This window comes from Rattus rattus, chromosome 6 (genome assembly GCF_011064425.1).
Source record: "Rattus rattus isolate New Zealand chromosome 6, Rrattus_CSIRO_v1, whole genome shotgun sequence".
Lineage (NCBI taxonomy): Eukaryota > Metazoa > Chordata > Mammalia > Rodentia > Muridae > Rattus > Rattus rattus.
The window spans coordinates 91796585-91818745 of record NC_046159.1 but is presented as its reverse complement, the minus strand read 5'-3'; the positions used below and the strand labels follow the sequence as shown (position 1 = coordinate 91818745).

At 44.6% G+C, this 22161-nt stretch overlaps 1 protein-coding gene across 1 annotated transcript in view; it reads right to left on the bottom strand.

Annotated features, from left to right (window-relative positions):
- Positions 1–22161, bottom strand: part of Igf2bp3 (insulin like growth factor 2 mRNA binding protein 3) — a 130767-nt gene that overhangs the window by 72423 nt on the left and 36183 nt on the right. The window contains exon 3 of the mRNA XM_032906553.1: positions 10120–10168. Within this exon, the coding sequence (XP_032762444.1) occupies positions 10120–10168 (49 nt within the window). The remainder of the gene's footprint in view (positions 1–10119; positions 10169–22161) is intronic.

The following is a 22161-nucleotide window of genomic DNA, read 5'->3' as shown; positions in this document are numbered from 1 at the left end:
AAGGAAGGAAGGAAGGAAGGAAGGAAGGAAGGAAGGAAACAAAGCGCTCAGTGATTAAGAACACTTAATGTTCTTATAGAGAACCCAGGTAAGGTGGTAAAGGCATCATACCTCAGCAGGTAAAGACGACTAAATCTGACAACCTGCGTTCAATCCCTGGGACCCATGTGGTAGAGAGAACTAACACACACCTGAAATATGTCCTCTAACCCCACAGGTTTGCCCTGGCATGACCATGCCAATACCCCCAATATACACAAAATAAATAAAAATGTAATAAATTGTTTCCACAACAGTAAAATCAATGAAACCAAGTACTGTTTTCTTTTCTTTAAGTGAGCAAGTAAGGAAGGGGGTCAAACAGGGATAGAGAGCATTTGCTGCTCATGCAAGAGGACCTGAGTTCGGTTCCCAGCACCAACATGGCAGCTCACAATCATTCTAAAGGATTCAACACATTCTTCTGAATCTCTGTTAGGCACTAAGAATACACATAGTACACACACAAATGCATAGGCAAACACTCCCACACATAAAACAATCTTAAAAACCTCTAGCAGGACTGACAGATTTAAGACATTGAAATGAATGGTGTGAGGATTAAGAGGCACCATACAGATCCCATAGAATTGTACAGGCCTAAAAGAATGCTACAAAAATGCTGCTCTATTTATTAACTTCATAAAGCAAGCCAATCTTTGCAGAGACTATCACCAGGATTGGGAACATAGCTCAGTGATACGACACTTGTCTAGCAAGCACCAGGCTCCAAGTTTAATGTCCAATAACCATGGCAGGTAAGGAAAGAGGAAGTCAAAGAATTCTTACCAACACTTCACCCAGGGTGAAGCAGAGTCATGGGACCCACAGGGAAGAAGAACAACAAATGCTATAATGTGCTCTCTGGCCTCTACAGATGCATAGGACCTACCCACACACACAGAAATCCAATAAAAAAAAAAAATCAGTGTGCGATGGGGAGTGGTGGTGCACACCTTTGATCCCAGCACTATGAAGGCAGAAGCAGGATTGCTATGAGTTGGAGGTCAACCTGATCTACAGAGCAAATTCTAAGACATCCAGAGCTATACAGAGAACTCCTGTTTCAAACAAACAAACAAACAAATTTGATCTTAGCCAAAAGGCCAAGAAGTAAAATAATAAATCAACCAATAAATAAATAAAATAAAAATTCAGGTAGTGCTCAGTATTAGAGTGCTTGCCTAGCGAGCAGAGGGCCTGAGCTGCATCCCCAGAACTGAGGGAGGACATGCGATGTCAGTATAAACCCTCAGACAGGAGAGCACAGTGACACAGAGGGAGAAAACAAAGAGCATGACTAAGCCTACAGGAACGAGGACATAAATGTCACACAATCCTGGGAAGGCTGGTGACTTGGTCCCAAGAGGGGAACGGCCTCACTATGAACACTATACATTATCAAGACCCCTTAAGACCAGGAAACTCTCAAATAAACCTGGGGCTTTGTGCTACAAAGTGAAGTAAGGTACTAAGTGCTGAGGTGGCATAAGAACAGCACTGGTTTCAAGAAGCTACCACATTCATCTCAGAATGTAAACACTGAAAACAATGACTCCAACCTGAAACCCAGAGCCTTAAACCCACGGGCTTATCGTTATGCACACAGACACTGTATCTAATCCAAGTTCCACATCGGTCACAGGGACATGTTAAGTAACCACACATGGACATATTCAGCAAAGAAAGAATGTGGAACTCTACAGTGTAAACCAACTTCCACAAATATACCGGAAAAGAAAATGTAGCCACAAAGGAAGGAAGTGGATTAACTAAAATAATCAACTTTTAAAGAAAGTCTAGGAAACATTGATGCATCGAGTTCAACATGAACCTTTCAGTTCTTTACTTATATATTTGCTTATGTGTTTGCTCGTGTGTGTGTGTGTGTGTGTGTGTGTGTTTTCTCGGGCATGCATGTGTGTGTGTCACATGGGCAGTCACATGCCATGAAGTATTCGTGAAGACCAGAGGGTGACTTCAAATGTAGTCAGTTCCCTCCTTCCACAGATTGGGAGCTGGGGGTTGAACTTAGGTTGTCAGGTTTGGCAACAGGAGCCTTTTCCTGCTGAGCCATATTGCTAGCCTTATCATGAGTTAGACCTTAAGTTTAAAAAGACTTTTCTGGATTCAATGATATATTCTACCCATCAAAACTCTGTATGAATGCATCCTAATTCCAATTTTCAGAATGTGGCCTTACCTCAAGAGCCTTCACAGAGGTGTTACAGTGAGGTCTGACAGACCCAGACTGACTGCCTTTTTATAAAAGGGGGGTCTGGAGTCAGAACACAATGAGAAAGGGAGTTTTGTTGCTACAAGCTAAGAACTACCACAAAGTGCTCCTTCCCTCACTCACAACCCCAGGAAATGACAAACCTTCAGGCACCTTGGCCCTAGGGCTTCCAGATTCCAGAAGGATGAGGCTGAGGCAGGAAGTTCCTGTTTAGGTCTATAGTATGGAAGCCCAGGTGATCCAAGATAGAGACCATGTCTTTTGGAGACACAAACTGAAATACCTAACAATGCCACGATGTAAAAAGTTTGTTTCAAACTAACGTAGACAGGGGAAAGGGTGCATGTGTGCACACATACCAAAACCAGCCAACCACACGTTGGTAATGGTGAGTTTCACTCTATCAGTCTACTTTTATATGTGATATTTCTCATAATAAATAAGTTATGAAGTTGTAACGTGACATCTCAAAGTAGCAGCAGAACAAACAGCAAAGCATCATAGGGCTCTGGAAAAATGGCACGTAAATTCCTGCGGATAACGTACCAGCCATGGGGACTGCAATCCACCCCTACACAGACACACCAAAGGCCAAATTACTTCTAATGATGTTAGAGACTGACCATCCCAGAGCGGCCACTCATAGACAATGCAACCTTCACAGTTCTCTAAATAAGAATTTCCCAGTAACAGCCCCAACTCCTCTAAGATCATTCGCCACTCAAAATGACAGATCTCCCCCAGACCTTGGAGGGTGCTTTTTCTGTCAGGTCCCCTACCCAATTTTCAAGGAAGTGCTTCTTGTTTTTGTTTTGTTCCCCCCCCCCCCGGAGCTGGGGACTGAACCCAGGGCCTTGCAAGCGCTCTACCACTGAGCTAAATCCCCAACTCCGTGCTTCTTGTTTTTAAGCTTTTGTTTCATGTGTGTGGGTATGTGTTCTGCCTACATGCGTGCCTGTGCTCCAGGTACATGCCTAGTGCCCAGAGAAGTCACAAGTAGGTTTTATTCTGCAGCGCAAGCTAGCCTGGAACTCAGTTAAGTAGCCCAGGCTGGTCTCAAACTCACAGAAGTCCTCTGCCTCAGCCTCCCAGGTATGGAGACTACAGGTATAAGCCACTATGTCCGGCTTCTGGACATAAATGACCAAGTGGGCAAACAACTACTAAGAGAAAAGACTTGGTTTTCCGTCAGTGACATGCAGAGACTCCAGCCCTCTCCAGCTCAAAGCCTAGCAAATGGTTAACTTGGAATCCCATGCCTCGGGCGTCTCCTCTTAAGTGAAGACACGGGGCCCATCTGGTACCTAGCACACAGATGGGTATTTACTGGGCAAGTGGTCAAAGACAGGGCACTGTAAGACAACCACTCACACAGGACCCTGGCTCATCTGGATCTCCTTCACTCACAATTCTAACCAAGTCCTGGACAAGGAGATCTTTAAACAGTCAGTTGTGATGTTCAACGTCAACGACTCCCATGACCTCTTGCCCACTGTGGTCGCGATCCACTCTGCTTTAACACACTGCTCCGTGTGACTGCGCCAAAAAGCTTGCTGTTGTTAGCTATGCGAAGGCTTTTTACTCCTGTCTCACTCAGTTTCCATTCAGCACTAATTTCCTTTAAAAAACACTTATTCACTGTAAGTGTATGCGCCTGAATGTATGTATATGTACCGTGTGCATGTGCTTGTAGGAGCCCACCGAAGTCAGAGAGGCATGGAGCACTACAGAACTAGAGTTATAGTCTAGTCAGCCTGAGCATGGCAAACCTTGCCCTTCCCCCATTCCTTCTTCCCTTGCTAAAGCTGTTAAGAGTACAGCCAGCCCCCAAGGTCCAGTCCCTTACTTGGCCACTTCCTCCTACTGAGGCTGACTGACTACTCAGAGTGTGTGTTCTCCTTTTACCTTTATAACCTGCCATTTGCCTAAGGCCATGTCTGTCTGCTATTTATCCAGAGGAAGTCTTTTATCCCTCTGGGGCGAATATCCCTTTTCCCTTTCTCCCACTTCCTCATCTCCTATCTTTGTCCCTCTGGGACACATAAATCTCCTTTGTGCTGAGAACTTGGTCTTGGGGTGTGTCTTGTGCAGACTCCAAGGTCCTTTGAGTTGTGAGCCATTCTAGGGGTGACTGGAACTGAACCTGGGTCCTCTGCAAGAGCAGTAAGTGCTCTTAACTGCTGAGTCATGTCCATCCCCTTAAGCATTAATTTCAAAATCCATCACAGACCAAGTGGTATCCGACCACAGTGCCACGATCACCCTGTGGACAGAAGGATGGTGGCTCCAGCCATCAAGGACATCCTAGCCTCCTGCTGGCCTCCTCCCACCAGCCCACCAGTCTCCAAGTCTTCCAAGTTTCAGCTCACATTCACAAGCTGGCAATGGGCCTTCTGTAGTAAATATGGTAGGCTTCGCTGAATAACCAGGTAGCACCTATCTTCTAGGTCACTAGCTGGGAGGGTGGGGTCTCTGGTGTTAACCGAGTCACTGACAGAAGAGCTAGGCCTTCTCCTGCCTAGCTGTCTTCTTTTGATTTGACTAAACGAGAATATCTTTCTAGTGTGTCGAGCGGGCAGGACCAGTAGAGAGTAACTGAGGGAGGCTCTGCTGCCTTTCCCAGGGAAGCTTCCTGTTGGCCAGTGAGAGCTGGAGCCGACTGTGCAAGAGTAAACAGCAACCACCAGGACAAAGTGTGGCTTCCAGGCCCCTGGCCCAGAGATAAGGGGCCAAGCAGAAATGCTAAATAAGACATTTTATTAGGGCATTCATGGGGCCCTACAGATGGGGCACCCCATTAAAGATTCCTACATGTTGTCTCTAACAACAGTATTTTATGTTTCAGTTTCCGCCTGGCCCCTCCAGCTTCTTATTTTTGTGCACTGGTTACATGGTTTCTACACCAAACAGCAAGGCTGGCCGACTGGCATGTCAGAGCCTGGATAATCTGAGGACCCTCAATTTATGAAGAGCCCCCACTGTCCCCCACGGCTCAGCCAGGAAAGTTCCCACGTCCTGAGCCACACCAGACAACAACCAGGAAAAGATGGCGTCTTCAGAACTTCTTCCTAAGATAAATTGTCCTCCCAATCAACTAAGTCCCAGGATCAGAAGTCTGAGTTTTGAGGTAAAGCTAAAAAGACACTGTGGGGGGTTGGGGATTTAGCTCAGTGGTAGAGCACTTGCCTAGGAAGCGCAAAGCCCTGGGTTCGGTCCCCAGCTCCGAAAAAAAAGAACCAAAAAAAAAGACACTGTGGGTTCTGTTTTATTTTATAAGCGAGATTATGACTTTAAAGTATGCATCCTCAGGTCAGTAAGACAGGTAGGTCAGTAGGTAACGGTGTCGGCTGCCAAGCCTGGCACAGTGAGAGAACAGACTCCCTGCAAGTTGCCTCCAACATCCACCCATCACATGAGCACACATTCCACATACACATGAATAAAAACTACGTCATTCAAGTCGAGAAATGTAATAAATAAAGTACGCATTCTCTTAAGTGTTTGTCAAACCACCTATCTGCCTTTGGTCATCTCAGTCATCAGCAAGGGGAGCCTTATAATCGCAATGACTAACCGTGGCTCCGGCCTGCAGCTCAGTCTGGAGACACTTCCCTCTGCTTCCTCACTGAAGATCTAAAGTTGCTCTTTATTCTAAGACCACCATTTCCGAGTGGTTATGGGTCTTCGTAGGGTTTTCCTTCTGCAGTCCATGAATGCTACTAGGACTCTGATTTTTCTCATCAGAAAGCAATAAACAGACAATCAGAAGTTCTTGCATAGAAGTTCTTTCCTAAGACATTGACATTAATCTCACATGTGCCTTCCTTAAATCTAACGGTGGAGTCACCTTGAGAAAGCACACAGTGAAGGAAAGAATGAAAGTATGATGCTTCAGTGCCTGCCTGTCTAAGAGGGGTGTGTGCTCAGTCCTCAAGGCACTTAGGAGGTGAAGGATGAACAAGACGATTCTATTTCCTGTGTGCACCCTACCTATGGGGTGTTGGGGAGGGGATAAGCTTTTCTAGCTTTCCAGCACCAGGTCCTCCAGAAAGTTAGGTCTCCTCGTAATCTTATCTGCCACAGACACAAAAGCTCCTTACCCTGGTGTTCACAATGCTTTACCAACGTTAAAAGCTAAATCACTAGAAGCCCCACAGCCTGAAAGGATGGATAAACCCAAAGGACCTGGGAGGACTGTGTTTCTCATTTCTGGGATGAGAAAGTTGACAAGAGTTAAGCAGGATGGCGGGGAAATCTAAGAACGCAGGGGACCACCTACAGACCAGCACGAAGCGCTGGGGCTGAGGCGTTTCTGTCCTGCTCCGATCCTGTGGAGAAGTCAGACCTCACGGAAAACAGCTCACAAGGTGGGTGGTAGTAGAATGGAGGCTGCCACTTTCCTGTTTCCAGGGCAGATCATCAGCAGAATAAGTTCTCAATCCCAAATCGACTTTTAATTTGAGACTCTGGGAACTCAAATCATCTCTCTTCCCATCTGTTCCCTGTATATTCCTGCCACAGAAGGAACTGGGCAGTGGGAGGATATGGGTCGGTCAGTGGGAGGATGGGAGTGCGGCAGGAGGAGGCTGTGGGCGGGGCAGTGGGAGGCTGGGGGCGTGGCAGTGGGAGGCTGGGGGCGGGGCAGATAGAGACTGTAGGAGGAGCTCATTCTGGTCCGCTGCTCATCCACAATTCAGCAATTGGCTCCAGCCGTTTATGGCTGTAGGCTCCAAGAACAAGACTCACAAGCTCCAGCGTGAGCTTGCACAGCTCAGAGAACCGAGTCTCAGCTACTCTGGCTCATATTCTAGGGATCAGAATGTCTGTTGTTCCCTTCAGTCATAGCTACTTCTACCCCTTTCGCTCTTTAACCTCTTGAGATCTCAAGTGATCAATCCCCTGGTGAAGGCCTACTGTGTGTGCTGTGAGATCAGCTGGACCTGATGGACACATGAAGCACTGATTCAAGGTTGGGAGGTGCTCAGTTTGTCCTATCACACACTAATGTACTAGATGTTCATATAGACCAAGCACTGTTTTATGGCCAGAGTAAGTGTGAGTCTTGTTGTTGTTGTTTTGTTTTACTGAGACAGGATTTCTCTATGTAGCTGACCTCAAACTCAGAGACCCACCTGCCTCTGCCCAAGTGCTGAGATTACAGGCATATAAATAAGTGGGGGCTGCTATCATCATCTCTGGAAATATGCATCTCAGATACTTTGAAGTATGTTCAGAGATGGCTCAGTGGGTAAAGGCACTTGCTGCCAAGGTGACAGCCTGAGTCAAGTTCCTAGAACTAAACGGTAGAAGGAGAGAACTGGTTCCCACGTCATGCGCATGTCACGGTGTGTACGTGCACATACATGTATGTATGTACGCACGTACATATGTAAAAACCCTGTTCAGAGATAAAGTCATGGTGCTAGGCTACAATTTAAGTCTCCCTACAGGCTGCCATGCTTTGGGCACACTGTCCACTGAGCTTACACACTGCTCATGGCTCACTACGGGCACATGCACAAGCCATGGCCTAGATGCCGTCTACCTCTTGACTGTCTAACCAGTCTTGCTTACGCCATAAGATGCCTCATAGGACAGGCTCGTTATTATTTAACTTGTATCCCAGCATCCTATTTCTTGCAAAATCTACTTAAAACAGAATGTAATCAAACCTCTTTTTAAGGCAGGAGCATGTTGTCTGTGCAATGCATTTCCTTCATCTGACCATGGGTCACATGTCTGGCTGTGTCACTCTCTGCAGTCCTAACATTAATCAGTGGAATCAAACTCTAAGCCCTCCATTAGAATGGAATCTGGACTGTAAGAGCGCAATTATCACGGCCCACAGTGAGGGTTTGGCCCGAGACAGCCACATGCCCAGAGTGCACAGATAGAGTACAAAGTGACCCTTCAGGGAAGGGATGGAGGGAAAGGCGCTCTGCAAGTCCTCAGGGACAGGGACCGTCCACCCAGCCTACCCCTAAAACAAGCCCTGACTCAACCTGGCTTCAGTCATACATGTTCACACATGCCTATAATTCCAGGACTCAAGAGGTTGAGGTCAGCAGGATTGTTGTTAATTAATGTCAAAAAAAAAGGGGGGGGGAATCACAGCTGAAAAAACTCCAAATTCAAGTTCTAATCCTCTTCCCCATTCTCACGTAATCAATCTCCCTTGCCCCTTTAAAGACTGTCGGACCAGGAGTGATGGCACATGCCTGGAATCCTAGCACTCGAAAGGCTGAGGGTCCTAATTTTAAAGCCAGTCTAAACTACATAGCAAGATCTTGTCAAAGAAGGGGAAAGGAAAGGGAGCGAGGGAGGGAGAGAAGAGAAAATTAATTATGAAAAAATTAGGGCAAATAAAGGTTTGTCTTACTGATTAGATTTTACTCAGAACAAGGGGAAAATCCGAGAAAGAAAATGTCATGAATGAAGACTCTGCCTAGCTCCAGCAGATCCTACGTGACATTAACCACTCACGTGCCTATCTTTGGCTGCTGTAACTGACTATCTCACTAAAGCTGCATCACACTAGACATGATTCCTGAACAGTGTCTGGTTAAACCAAGTTTAATGTGGCCCATCTTAACCAAGGCGCAAATTTATGATTTTGATGCTCTCACACTGTTTGAGACCCACCCATCAAGCTAATGAATTTCCTAAACAAATATTACTCCAAAACAGGGAAATGCATATAATGTAATCTCTGAAGCCACACTCAACCTACAATGTGTGTTTTTATATATAACAAAAACATTCAGAACATACTAAGGAACTAACCATCCTTCCCAGACCAGAATGTAGCAGCTGTGGGACCAGCAGTGGGTGAGATGTTCTAAGCACAAATGGTTTGATTCTAAGCAGGGACCTCGAGGAATCAAAATTCACAACTTCCCTCAGCTCACTCTCAAGGAAACCTTGAAATCATGCTTTGCATTTTACAAAGGGCTCCAGTTTAATGACACAGCAAAATCATTTGGAAACCTAATCTAAAACCACAAAACAAAGTCTCTCTGGGTGTTTATGTTCTAATGATACAAACGCTGAGCAGTTCCCTCACCAGGCTTCACGGCAAGTTTTAAAACCTTTCAGGGGAGCCAGCAAGACGGCTCAAGTGGTAAGGGTGCTACTGCAGTCAAACCCAAGGACCTGAGTTCAATCCCTGGGTCCTACAGGTTGGGAGGACAAAACCAACTCCTGAAAGTGGGCCTGGACCTCAAGTAAGGATACAGACACATGCAATAACCACAATAGTGAGGTTTTTTGGGTTTTTTTTTTTAATTTTCAGAGTTCATGGTCTGGAAGAGTTAACATTTACTTTGACCTCTTCAAATTCTCAAGTTCTCACCATGACACTGTCATGATGCTGTGGACACTGCTGACACAGGCTAGTAAATTGTGCTATACAGTTTTGTTGATATACAATCACTGAAGGACCATCATCTAAGCAACAAAAAAAAAAAAAAAAAAAAACCAAACAAACAAAAAAACCCACATTTTAAAATAAAGCATTGAGTAGTACGTATGTGTCTTTTAAAATTCTGCCAAGGAAGGAGTGCCATATTTAATTCTAATGGGCAACTCAGATCAACAAGATGCTGTCCAGATGGAGCTGGATCAGAAAGATAACAATTACTACTAATTGTTGGGCATTTTAAAAAAGATTTCAAAGAACAGATTTTTAAGGGATTTAATCCTACAAAGAAAAGCCCATACCACAGCCATTAGAGAGAAGAATTGGGTTCTAGGATACCTGAGAGATGAAGGAAGGAGAAAAATCTTTAGAAAAACAAAACACTAGGCTCCGCCCGACACTAAGACCTTAACGTAGAAGCTCTTACCTCCCATTGTAAGTGGGGTGGGATATTTCGTATCTGAAGTTTCCGAATCCTGCAGAAGAATTAAAACATTTTAAGGAACAAAACATACAAAAGCAACACACACCAATAGCAACACAGAAGCTTAGAAAATGCTTAAAATATGAATTTTAATTTAACTGTACACCAAAATGTATTGAGGAAATGTAGCCCACAGAAAAGGCGAAATGACCCCAAGGTGTGCCCTGCTGAGACACTTGGACCCAGAATTGTTAAGTGACTGGTATTTTATAAAGCACTAAAACAGACACATAAAATACATTTATTTTGATGACTAAGTTTAGCATTCAAGCCTCCTTTCCTCAACTTAAGCCTCCCAGAGCACAAACAAAGCCTTTCCAGATGTTTTTGTTCCGAGACCACAGCCAAGAGGCTCATTAGAGAACTTGGGAGCAGAGAAAGGAGAGAGACTTGAATTTTTTCCCAACCTCCTGAGTATAAAATTCAACACAACCTTTAATCATGAGTGTAATAAGCCACAGTACCTGTAATTTTCAAATCAATGAAAATCATGTATTTTCATGCCACAAAAGGTGCAATAGATCATTAAATATCATCTTATTCAGTGCCAAAACCTATACATACATATACATGCATACATGTGTACACACACACACAAACACACATGGTTTCACGCAGGCCAGCCTAGAATGACCTTGAGCTCCTGAGACGCCTACCTTTACATTTGCGCACTGGGCTTACAGGTGTACACCAACATCACACCCAGTCAGGCAGTGCTGGGAACCGACTCAGGACCCTACCATCCGAGGAAAGTACCACTTACTGAGATACATCCCTGCCCTCCCACAATTATATTGATGAAAAGCACATATTACTGTACCATAAGTCAACACTCAGCTAACTGTATGGGCGTGGTTTTCTTCTCTGGAGACAGGGCCTCTTGCTCTGTATTCTGGGCTGGCTTGGAACTTGCAGCAATTCTCTGCCTGAGCAGGCTTGAACTTGAACATCCGGCTTAGGTAGCTGTATTTTGAGATAGTTTCTTTAGCAACCCTACCCATTTTGTGCATTTAAAAGCATTCTAGGACTGGGGAGATGACTTAGTCAGTAAAGTACTTGTGTACCAACATGAAGGCGTGTCCTCTGTCTCCACCACCCATTTAAGAAGCCAGGCACTGTAAAACCAGGTGCACCTTTAATGTCAACAATCAGGAAGCAAAGCAGGCTCTCTGAGTTCAAAGCCAGGCTAAATACTGAGTTCTAAATTAACCAGAGCTATATAGCGAGACCTTGCCTCAAACAAAAACAAGGACTAACTGGCTTTGACCTCTGGTCCTCACATTCATTCATGAACACGTACACACTAACAATAATGATGATGATGACACCAGGGCTTGGGAAGGCGAGGCAGGAGAATTATTGTGATTGAGGCCAGACTAGTAACAACAGAAAGCTTTAAATCAAAATAAAGAAGATAGGTTTCAGGGTAAGAACTCTGCAGCACAGAATCCATGAAGAATCTTCTTCACCTTCGTTCAAAAGCTCTTCACCCTTCCCCATCTGCGTGGTATAGAAGGATGGAGAGTAAGAGAGGGATGGTGGCTGGAGTATGTGAAACTGCTCTACAGGCATCGCATGAAGTCAGCCTTCAGCTGCTCAAAACCACGACAAACCTGCCACAGGGAGACCGAACCAGGAGGATTCAGTTTGGGCCAACCTTGGTAACACAGTGACCAGTGCCTCTGTAAAACCAGACAACAGTGAGTGTCCTAGGCACCTGAGAATCAAGAAAGTAACTCAGGGGCTGGATTGATGGCTCTACAGTTAAGATCATGAACTGCTCCTCCAGGCGACCTGAGCTCGGTTTCCAGCAACCGTATCAAGATGCTTATAACTTCCTGTAACTCTAGCTCCAGGCCACAGCCTCGGTGGGCACCTGTGCTCAGACACACACTTACACATAATCAAAAGTAATAACAGAGCTGGGTGGTGATGGTGCATGCCTCCAACCCCAGCATTCGGGAGGCAGAGGCAGGCGGATCTCTGAATGAATAGAAAAATGATGGATGGATGGATGGATGGATGGATGGATGGATGGATGGATGGATGGACAGAATGGTGACAGTAACGATAATGAAAGCAGTCCAATTGTTTAACTCACAAAGATCAGAACCATAGTGAATATCCCTTTCCCTACCAAGTAATCTATGATTTGGAAGCTTTAGAGCCTATGATGTTTGGTGTAGATTCTAGTGAGTTATCACCTCTTTCCTCTCCCACAGAGTAATAGGATTAATATCATAGCTGCTCCCTATTCAAAGACACCAAAGGACACATAAACTCAAATCAGAGACTCCCTGCTCATAATCTACACGAAGTAGATGGGAAGAACACTCAAATTGTTTTTATGACACAGTAAAACAGCAAATCATCAGGGAGAACAGACCAAATTTTGGGAAAAAAAAAAAAGTATATATTCTATCAGTTCAGAAAAAGATAAAGATCTAACCATCTAACTATAATATACGGAGGAAATGATGCTTTGTTCAGAAGTAACTCCTGTGTCAGGCATTCAGGCATGTGAATTAGGACTATAGTCCCAGCACTCAGGAGGCTAAGACAGTAAGACTGGGAACCTGAGGCTATCCTGGGCTACGAACCAAACAATCATCATCATCACAGCAATAACAACTCAGGATCACATTTTGTTTTGTTTCGATTTTCAAGAAAGAGTTTCTCTGTGTAGCTCTGGCTGTCCTAGAACTTGCTCTGTAGGCCAGGCTGGCTTCGAACTAACAGAGGTCCTCCTGCTTCTGCCTCCTGAGCGCTGGATTAAAGGCATAAGCCACTACCACCTGTCATCAGGCTCCTATTGATTCTGCTGTTTTATAAAAGATGGACAATACCTGAGGGTTAGAAGACAGGCCTGTGAGCAAAGTGCTTGCCTCACAAGCATGAGGACCTGGATTTCAAATTCCTAGAACCCAAGTAAAGCCAGGCACAGTAGCTCATATTAGAAATCCAATGTTCCTGTGACAAGACAGGAAAGTCCCCGTATGCTGTGGTTCAGCTAGTCTGGATTAGGCAGCAAGAACAGCAGAGACCTGGTCTCAACAAGATGAAAGGCAGGAATGAAGACCCACAGCTGTCCTGACCCCACGTGCACACTTGAATTCACACGAATGAACACAGTTGAGTGTGTGCACATGCACACTCACACACAGATATACCGTAATAAGTTTTCTAATGTATGTTTTGGATCTTCTATATATTGCTTCATTCACACTGTAAATATTTACCCTGGGTAACTAAGGAGATGAGAGAAATTTGCCTTACATATGCAGATGTGAACCTATTTTACTCAAGCATCTGCAGGCCTGGAAGCAGAGTGAACCCACTCTGGACTCACTGTGGAGAGTGGATCTCTTCATAAATTTCCCTAAAGTTAATGTGTAAATGTGCATATACTCAGATTACAAAAGCAAATATCTAAGAAATTCTGTAGGGTACTATCTTTGAGAAACAGCCAGGTTCTCAAGGATGTTTTAAAATGCACAGAACTCCCCTCTACTGATTCAAAGTTCCTCTGGAATCATTTCCTAAATACTGTCCAGTTTATAGCTTCTGATTCTTTCAAACTTCATCTTAAGTGGACTGGTACTGTGGCCAGAGTTGTTTCTGACCTGAGAATGGTTCTCCCACTTACCAGTGACTAATCTCCATGTTACCTTTGCCCCACACTCTTAACAGACAGGAGACAGTTGCTTCAACACGAAAACTTATCAACCAAAGGTGTCAAATGTCCTCAGGCAGCAGAACAGTGCCATCTATGCCAAGAGAGCACTTGAGAAAGGCAAAACAACCTACATTGCTCATCGCATGCTAGTAAGTCAGTGTCTCTGGACATCTCCAACCCAGCTACTAGAATTACATTACATCTAGGTTGATTCTCAATGCTTAGGAGCCAAGAAAGAGAATACTGATATTTATGGATGGCTTCTATGAAAACGACTACTCAAATCATCATGGCGTGCCAAGCATAGGATGCACAGCTGTAAGTCAAGCACTCTGGAGGGCGGATGTTTACCGTCAGCTTTAGCTACACGCACAACTAGAAGCAGGGAGAAACTTTATACATGCATGTATGCCATAGTTCAGTTCAAATATCAGCCAAATAGTGTTTCATTTCCTCTGACATCATATACATCACACATGTAAGACACAGGATAACAGGGTTACCTTGGGAATACGGAACAGCAGTGGCCCCAGGTAAGTACTCAACAGAGTTAAACTCCCATGTGTTATTTTAATTTAATAGAAGGGAAAGAAAAGCCAATGTACCTGCAATTCCTGGCAGGAAACAAAAGCAGGAGGTGTAGGACGTTTAAGGTCAGTCCGGGCTACACACAGAACATGTTCCGGGCCAGCCTGGACTACTAATGTATTTCAAAACACTAACTGGATCTCCTAAACAGAAAAACACATGCATAACAGCAGTTGGCATTTTCAATGAGCTTCTTAGGTCTCATATGGAAGGAAAATGGTTGTCACACTTAGTATATGATGAAAACTATGTAATTCCCAATTATTTAAGTACACGAATTCCTTTAAAAAACAAAAACCAACTTTCAACACATCAACACAATCTATGTATAAGTTTAAGAGATTTCTCCCCTGATGAAACACCTCTTTGTATGTAGCTGGGGCAGAGGCATGACTCAGTGTACTGCAGGCAAATGCCCAACATGTATGTGCAAGGCCCCAGTTCCATCCCTTACGTTCATATGTTGAAATGTTTATCATGGAAACTCAGTAAGTGATTAAAAAAGAAAAAAAAAAAAAACGAGTTTTATTACAGGATAAGGAGACTCAAAAATTCTAAACAGCATCTTCAAGATCTTTAGTTAACTGACACAGTCTTATGTACATTTTCAAATTGGCACCAAGGAGTCACGGCAACTCTTAGGCAGTTGGCTGCGTCAAGATAAAGCAAAGTATCTCCAGGGGACGATGAACACACATGTCCTAAGCCTGTACATTCGATGACAAGTTCATGGCCACCAAAGCAGCCATTGATGCTCTGGATGAACAGTGCCTGATCAGTGGTGGGAACCACAACCAAGGTTTTCCCATGACATAGGTGTCTTGCTTGACCCATGGCAGTTTACCTGCTGTTGAGTACAGGGCATGCTTGTTACAGACCAAGGAGAACTAGAGAGGGAAGTGCAAGTCCGTTCAGGGAGGTATTGTGGACACCAATCTGAGTGTTCTCAACTTAGTTATTGTTTCGGGGGACGGTGAGAGAGGGATGAAGAGGGGGGGAGAGAAAGAAGTAGAGGTGGGAGATGGGGAAAGGAGTAGAGACAGGGAGAGAGGGTCAGGAGCAGGGAGAGACAGGAGCAGGGAGAGAGGGTCAGGAGCAGGGAGAGAGACAGAAGCAGGGAGAGAGGGTCAGGAGCAGGGAGAGACAGGAGCAGGAGCAGGAGCAGGGAGAGAGACAGGAGCAGGGAGAGGGGCAGGAGCAGGGAGAGGGGCAGGAGCAGGGAGAGGAGCAGGAGCAGGGAGAGGGGCAGGAGCAGGGAGAGGGGCAGGAGCAGGGAGAGGAGCAGGAGCAGGGAGAGGGGCAGGAGCAGGGAGAGGGCAGGGAGAGGGGCAGGAGCAGGGAGAGGAGCAGGAGCAGGAACAGGGGAAGAAAGAAGGATATTCCTAACTGACAGGTACTACTGTGCTTAGCAGCTGGGGCCTAAGAGACCCAGCAGAACACAAAAGCTGTCCATCTCTCTAAAAATCAAGATGCTATCAGAAACCTCTTAAGCAAAGAAGGGAAGAAGCTGGGAACCAGAGCACCCAAGGTTCAGCATCATGTTGACTCCGAGTGCCCTGCTACACAAACGCAGAAGATGACGTACCGCTCTGAAGATACAGTGCACTAAGAGAAACAAAGGGGAGGCTGGGGGGGCACACTCAACTCTTAACCAAGAGCATGAAGGAAGCCAAAGACAAGCGCCAAGAACACACTGTCAAGAGGTAGTGACCACCCTTGCTGAGAGCTTCTACTTCTAAATCTAAGTCCAGTCAAAGTTAAGGCTTTAAGAATAACAAACAAGGGGGCTGGAGGGATGGCTCAGAGGTTAAGAGCACTGGCTGCTCTTCCAGAGGACCTGAGTTCAATTCCCAGCAACCACATGGTAGCTCACAACCATCTGTAATGAGATCTGATGCCTTTTTCTGGTTTGTATGAAGAAAGTGACAGTGTACTCATATAAATAAATCTTAAGGAAAAAAAAAGCCCTTAGGTCATTAAAATGAGTCACAAACAATCAGATCTTGAATCTCAGACAAAACAAAACAAAAAACACCCAAAACAACAGACACTGAAGCAGAAACACTAGTAAGATGAGCCTTCATGTATCTGTTCCCAGCCTCCTTCGGCTTCCCTGACCAAGTTTGATCTGGATCATATTGAGTCAACAACACCTACCCTCTCCCGACAAGCCCCAGGCGGGCAGATCAGGCTGAAACAGTGTGAAGGGCTCTAAGAAACCGGGCTTATTCACCTTAGCCACGACTCCAGAGCACCCCAAGACTGACCACCTAGAACCCTCATTAGTACACATCCACTCCGAGTTTACTCTCAGTTGCTCATAACTCTCACCTCCTCTTGGTTTGTTTGCACCTATGTCTTAATAACATGGCTTACATTTTCTTGGCACAGTGCCAAGTCGTAAATCCTATCTGATTCTAGATTTTGCCTATGGCTTCCTCTATGATCCACCTCAATAACCTTTCAGTAGATTGAATAGATATACAGGATAGCACGAAACACACATAAACTCCCTAAAATACCCAGAAACAACTCGGGCGTGTAGTGGTGCCCTCCTAGAATCCCCCAAAAGAATGGGGGTTCAGAACCAGTCTACACCACAAAACCTTGTCTGTAACTCCCACCCCCAGAAGGCAAGTGAAGCTGACCTCACACTTCTCCTCACTCTTCCTCCCTGAGTATAAGCATTAGCTTTAAACTGTTAACGGTCTCATAATTTATGTATAAATACATGTGTCTCTTTTAAAAAGAAAATGGTGTCAGGCTGGGCATGGTGGACTACATCTCAGCACTCGGGACACAGACGCAGTTCAAAGCCAGTCTTATCTACATAGTAAATTCTATGCCATCCAGGGCTACATAGAGAGACCCTGTCTCAAAAACCAAAATAAGTAAATAAAGCAGCAGGCGAACGAGCACGTGCACTCCCTGGCTTGCCTCTGCTCTCTCGATTTCCAATCTCACCTTTCTTTCTCCACGAAGTCGTTTCCCAGGGTCTAGATTTTGCTAATTTTTTGTCTCATATAAAATGTCAGACCCCAGGGTTTGATGATGTTTTTACTGTTGCTTGTCTGGGGAGGAAGAGGAGTGCTCAGTACTGGGTTTTTATTTGTTGAAATTTGTATACAAGTAAGATCTACCTCTGAAACAGGGTCATGCTCAGTAGCCCCTGCTGACCTGAGAGTCACACTCTCTTTGCTTTTTCTTTTTAGTTTTTTGAACAGGGTCTCTCTAAGCAGTCCTGGCTGTCCTGCAACTTGCTATGTAGACCAGGCTAGCCTCAAGCTCTCTGAGATCTCCCTACTTCAGCCTCCTGAGTGCCTCAATTAAAGGCATGTGCTACCATCACCAAGCTCAATGTTTTTCGTTTTTTTTTTTTTTTTTAATTTTTTGTACACCATTCTGCCTGCAAATGTGACTGCAGGCCAGAAGAGGGCACCAGATCTTATTACAGATGGTTGTGAGCCACCATGTAGTTGCTGGGAATTGAACTCATGACCTCTGGAAGAACAGTCAGTGCGCTTAACCACTGAGCCATCTCTCCAGCCCTCAATGTTCTTTTTAAAGAAAAGGAGAGAGAGAGAGAGAGAGAGAGAGAGAGAGAGAGAGAGAGAGAGAGAGAGAGAGAGAGAGAGAAGCTTCTGCAGTTTTGATGGGCAAGGATTGAAGGGGACACACGAAGGACTGTAGTGAGATACTGCCCACCCGGTCTCTCCGGTATGTGAAGCTGGGAGGCATGTGTACAAGCTCCCTAGACTCCCATTTCCTTACATAAATGCAGTCAAGCATACCCTGCAACTGCCTGCCCAACTCACTTCTCTCTCTCACTCCTTCGATCCTGGCTTCTTGAAATCACTTCAAAGCAAACACACCTCTACCTTCAGGCCAGGGACACCTCTTCACCTTGCAGAATGAGCTGTGCCCTGCTGATTCTAAAGAGACCAAATGCTTCAGCAGTGTCACAAAGTCAGATGCAAGCATTCTGTGCATTATTTAATTTCATTAATTCTTTCCCTTTTTTTTAAGATTTATTCATTTTATGTATGTAAATATACTGTCATAGTCTTCAGACACACCAGAAGAGAAGAGGGCATCGAATCCCATTACAGATGGTTGTGAGCCACCATGTGGTTGTTGGGAATTGAACTCAGGACCTCTGCAAGAGCAGCCAGTGCTCTTAACCACTGAGCCATCTCTCCAGCCCTCATTAATCCTTTCTGATACTCAATTTGCCCCACATTTGGCCAGTGAAACTGCCTCTTCCTGTTGGTTCCTAGAACTTTTGGATAAAATTCCACTTTGAGAACAGTTTTGTTGTCTGGTTTTGGTGGAGTGGAGGGGGCAAGTACTGGGCTTGGACCCAGAGCTCTGTGCAAGTCAAGCACCTTACACCCCCTTGCTTTCAGCTACAGAATTTCAAGAACTACAACTGTATTTTTGCAATCTACATGACACACGGATCTCCTTTGGTCATTAACAGTGCAGAGTCTATAATCTGAATCACTAAAGTGGTCAATCACCTCATCTTGAGAGAGAGAATGTACAGAAATATCATGTAGTCATACTGATAATTTCTAATTCAAACTTTAGACTTGTATAAAGTCTTTGATATTTACCTCTAGGGATAAGCTTGATATCAGGTATAAAAATATAAACACAGAGAAAAATTAATTATCTCATTTAACCCTCACAGTCAGTATTTTATAAGTTAGGACACAAAGGCAGAGGTGGTTTTATTTTAGATACGTAAAGCTCATGTGTAGCAGGGTCAGGAACTACCTCTGGGCATTCTGGAGTCAATCCATTTGCTTAGCCCAGTAACCACATCCCAGTAATAATATGTGAGTAAGTTAGACATTTCAGTTGTCCTGAGTCCAAAAATCCAAATGGCTCAAGATCGGGAATTCTATGAGCAATGGCATGACGCCACAGGAGGACATTCTCACATCACATCTGTCCCCACATGTGGAGCTAATGTCACAATGCAGTGACTCGTCAGTGTGTCAAGACCTAAAATCATCTATGGGTCAAAAAAAAAAAAAAATCACACACAGGGTCACATTTTGTGAGAGGTTTTGCTTTTAGGTTAACTGAAATGGAAGGACCCACCCTAAACGTGGGCAGCCTTCCCAGTGGTGGTCAGGAAATGCACAGCCATCCTCTGCTGCCAAGTGAAAGCCTGCCCACGGCAGACAGGGCATCTTCAGTTATGCCAAACCACGCACACAGAGTGTGCACTCAGTGTAGCCTCTGTTGTCCACACCCTAGTGGCTCTCTGTGAGCTTCACACTGCCACTGAGCTGTGCCAAAGACACCGCACACCCAAAGAGGATCTGTTCTTTTGGCTACGACCAATACTATTACATCCGAATTATATACCTCTCTCCTTATGAAGTTCAGAACTAGCTCTCTAAACTGCTGTAACAGTTAACAGTGGGATTTGCCTTCTCTGTGAGACCTGGAGACTGAAGCAATCCATCAGGAGAGTCTATGGATGTTGTTAAGGAGAGCAAGCATTAATTTAAAACATGAATGTTCCAATCAATTTTTAGTTGTTTTCTTTGAACAAACCTGGTATATGTGCATGGTTACTCCATCTGAATATTGTTTCCTGTCTGTATGGGAAGTCAGCCTAACAGTGCACTGTCCACAAGACAGGCATGGCTGTACTGCTGTGACTTACAGCTATCAAACCATCATTTTCCATAAATTACTTTTCCTTCCTGTCCTTAAAGATTCATTAGGCGACGTCTTATGAAGCCACAAAACACATAACATTTACATTTACATTTACATTTGTGCTCTCACTGTAAATGCTGCTTCTAATTGTAGGTATAAAATGAAATTTCATTTTTAATTAGAAAAATTCAATACAAAGGATATTCAGTTAGAAATTAGTTATCGTAATAAGACACTGCTGTGAAAAGTCAGAATATAGACATCTTGGAACTCATAAAAGGATTATAGGGGCAAAACTGAAGACCATGGTGGCCCACACCTTTAATCTCAGCACACAGGAGGCAGAGGCAGGCAGATCTCAGTGAATTTGAGACCAGCCTGGTCTACAGAGTGAGTTCCAGGACAGCTGGGGGTGTTACACAGAAGCAAAACCACAGAGAACACATTGCTATCCTAAATGATGCTGTTGGGCTGGGGATGGCTCAGTGGATAAAATGCAGAACCTGCGTGTAAGGGTAGACAAAATCTGAATGAATGTTTGTTGGCATGGGAACGGGGGCACATCCCACAGCCTCGGACCCATGGGAAGATGGCAAAACTCTGTCTCCCACCCCCATAAGGCACAGAGGGAGGCAAAGCTTTCTTCTGGTCTCTGTGTGGGTGTTGATGGCATGTGCAGAAAATGTCGATCATAGCCTTTTCTCCCAGATATTTACAGCCTAAAGACTGCTCCCTGCAGAGGCTACTCCTACCAAGATTAGCAATACCCCATCTCCTTGTTCAACTGTATACAATACCCCATCTCCTTGTTCGACTGTATACAATACCCCCACCTCCTTGATCAGCTATATACAATAATCCCATCTCCCTGTTCAACTGTATATAATAAACATACACTGAGTTTTCAGGGTGCTGCAGCTTCTCCAGCAGAGAAGCTGATCTACCCAACCAGGGCTGTTCTGTCTGTGCTTCTATGTCCCTGGAGCTATACTAGACACTGAGGACCCAAGTTCGAATCTCCAACACCCATATTAAAGCTGATTATGGCTACACCTGTCTGTAACTGGCCTTGAGGGGTGGATACAGGCAGATCACTGGCAAGTCAGCCTTCCAGCCACATGCAGATACAGCAAACACAGCATGACAGCAAAGTACTGCTCTGCATGCAAGTGTGCACATCTTCACTCACACACATACATGCAGACACGGTATACACACATACCAGATGGTGCTAATACATGCTTTTTTGTGTACTTACATCTGTCCACTAAGTTATCCAGATCATCTTTTAAGATCGACATTCAACTTTTAAAATTGCTAATTCTCCACATAGATAAATACCTGGGGAAATGATCAGCACCTCACTCCTGCCTGCCTGTGTCACTTGGCACCATGACTGACTAAGGTCAGTCTTACCCAATCCTCTCACAAAGGGGTCGCCAACACAAGGCCTCAGTTCATTACATGACCTCCTTAGGGAAAGTTGAGATATGCTCAAAAGCTTAATTTTGGGCTTGAACTTTTAGGAAGGGCCTAGAAGTCGAGACAAAAGAGATTCACTAAACAAATCACACCATATAAGCCAGGCAAGTGGCAAACACAACCCAATGCTGGCAATGCCAGCATTCAGGAGGCCGAGGCAGAAGAAATCGAACTTGGAAGGTAACCTGGGCTGTGCAGTGAGTTCCAGGACCACCAAGGCTATGTAGAAGAACTGTCTCAAAACAAAAGTCAACAAAGTGCACACTTAACAATAAAATTTTCTCAAGAAGGCAAACACAAGACACACAAACTTTACTAGAGACAAGGAGGGAGTTTTAACTAAAACAGTAACCCCAGAAATTCCTGGCCACTATAATCACAGGAAATTTTCAACTTACTTACAATTTATAATAAACCCATCTAATTGTTAAGAGGAAAATGCACTACTGCCCCAGCCTGCAAATAGAACATTAGAAATAACCCACAGAAAAAACAGCTAAGGGACCAACAGTTCTAACTAGCATTATAACATCAGCCCATGTTTTAAACCTCTGAAACAA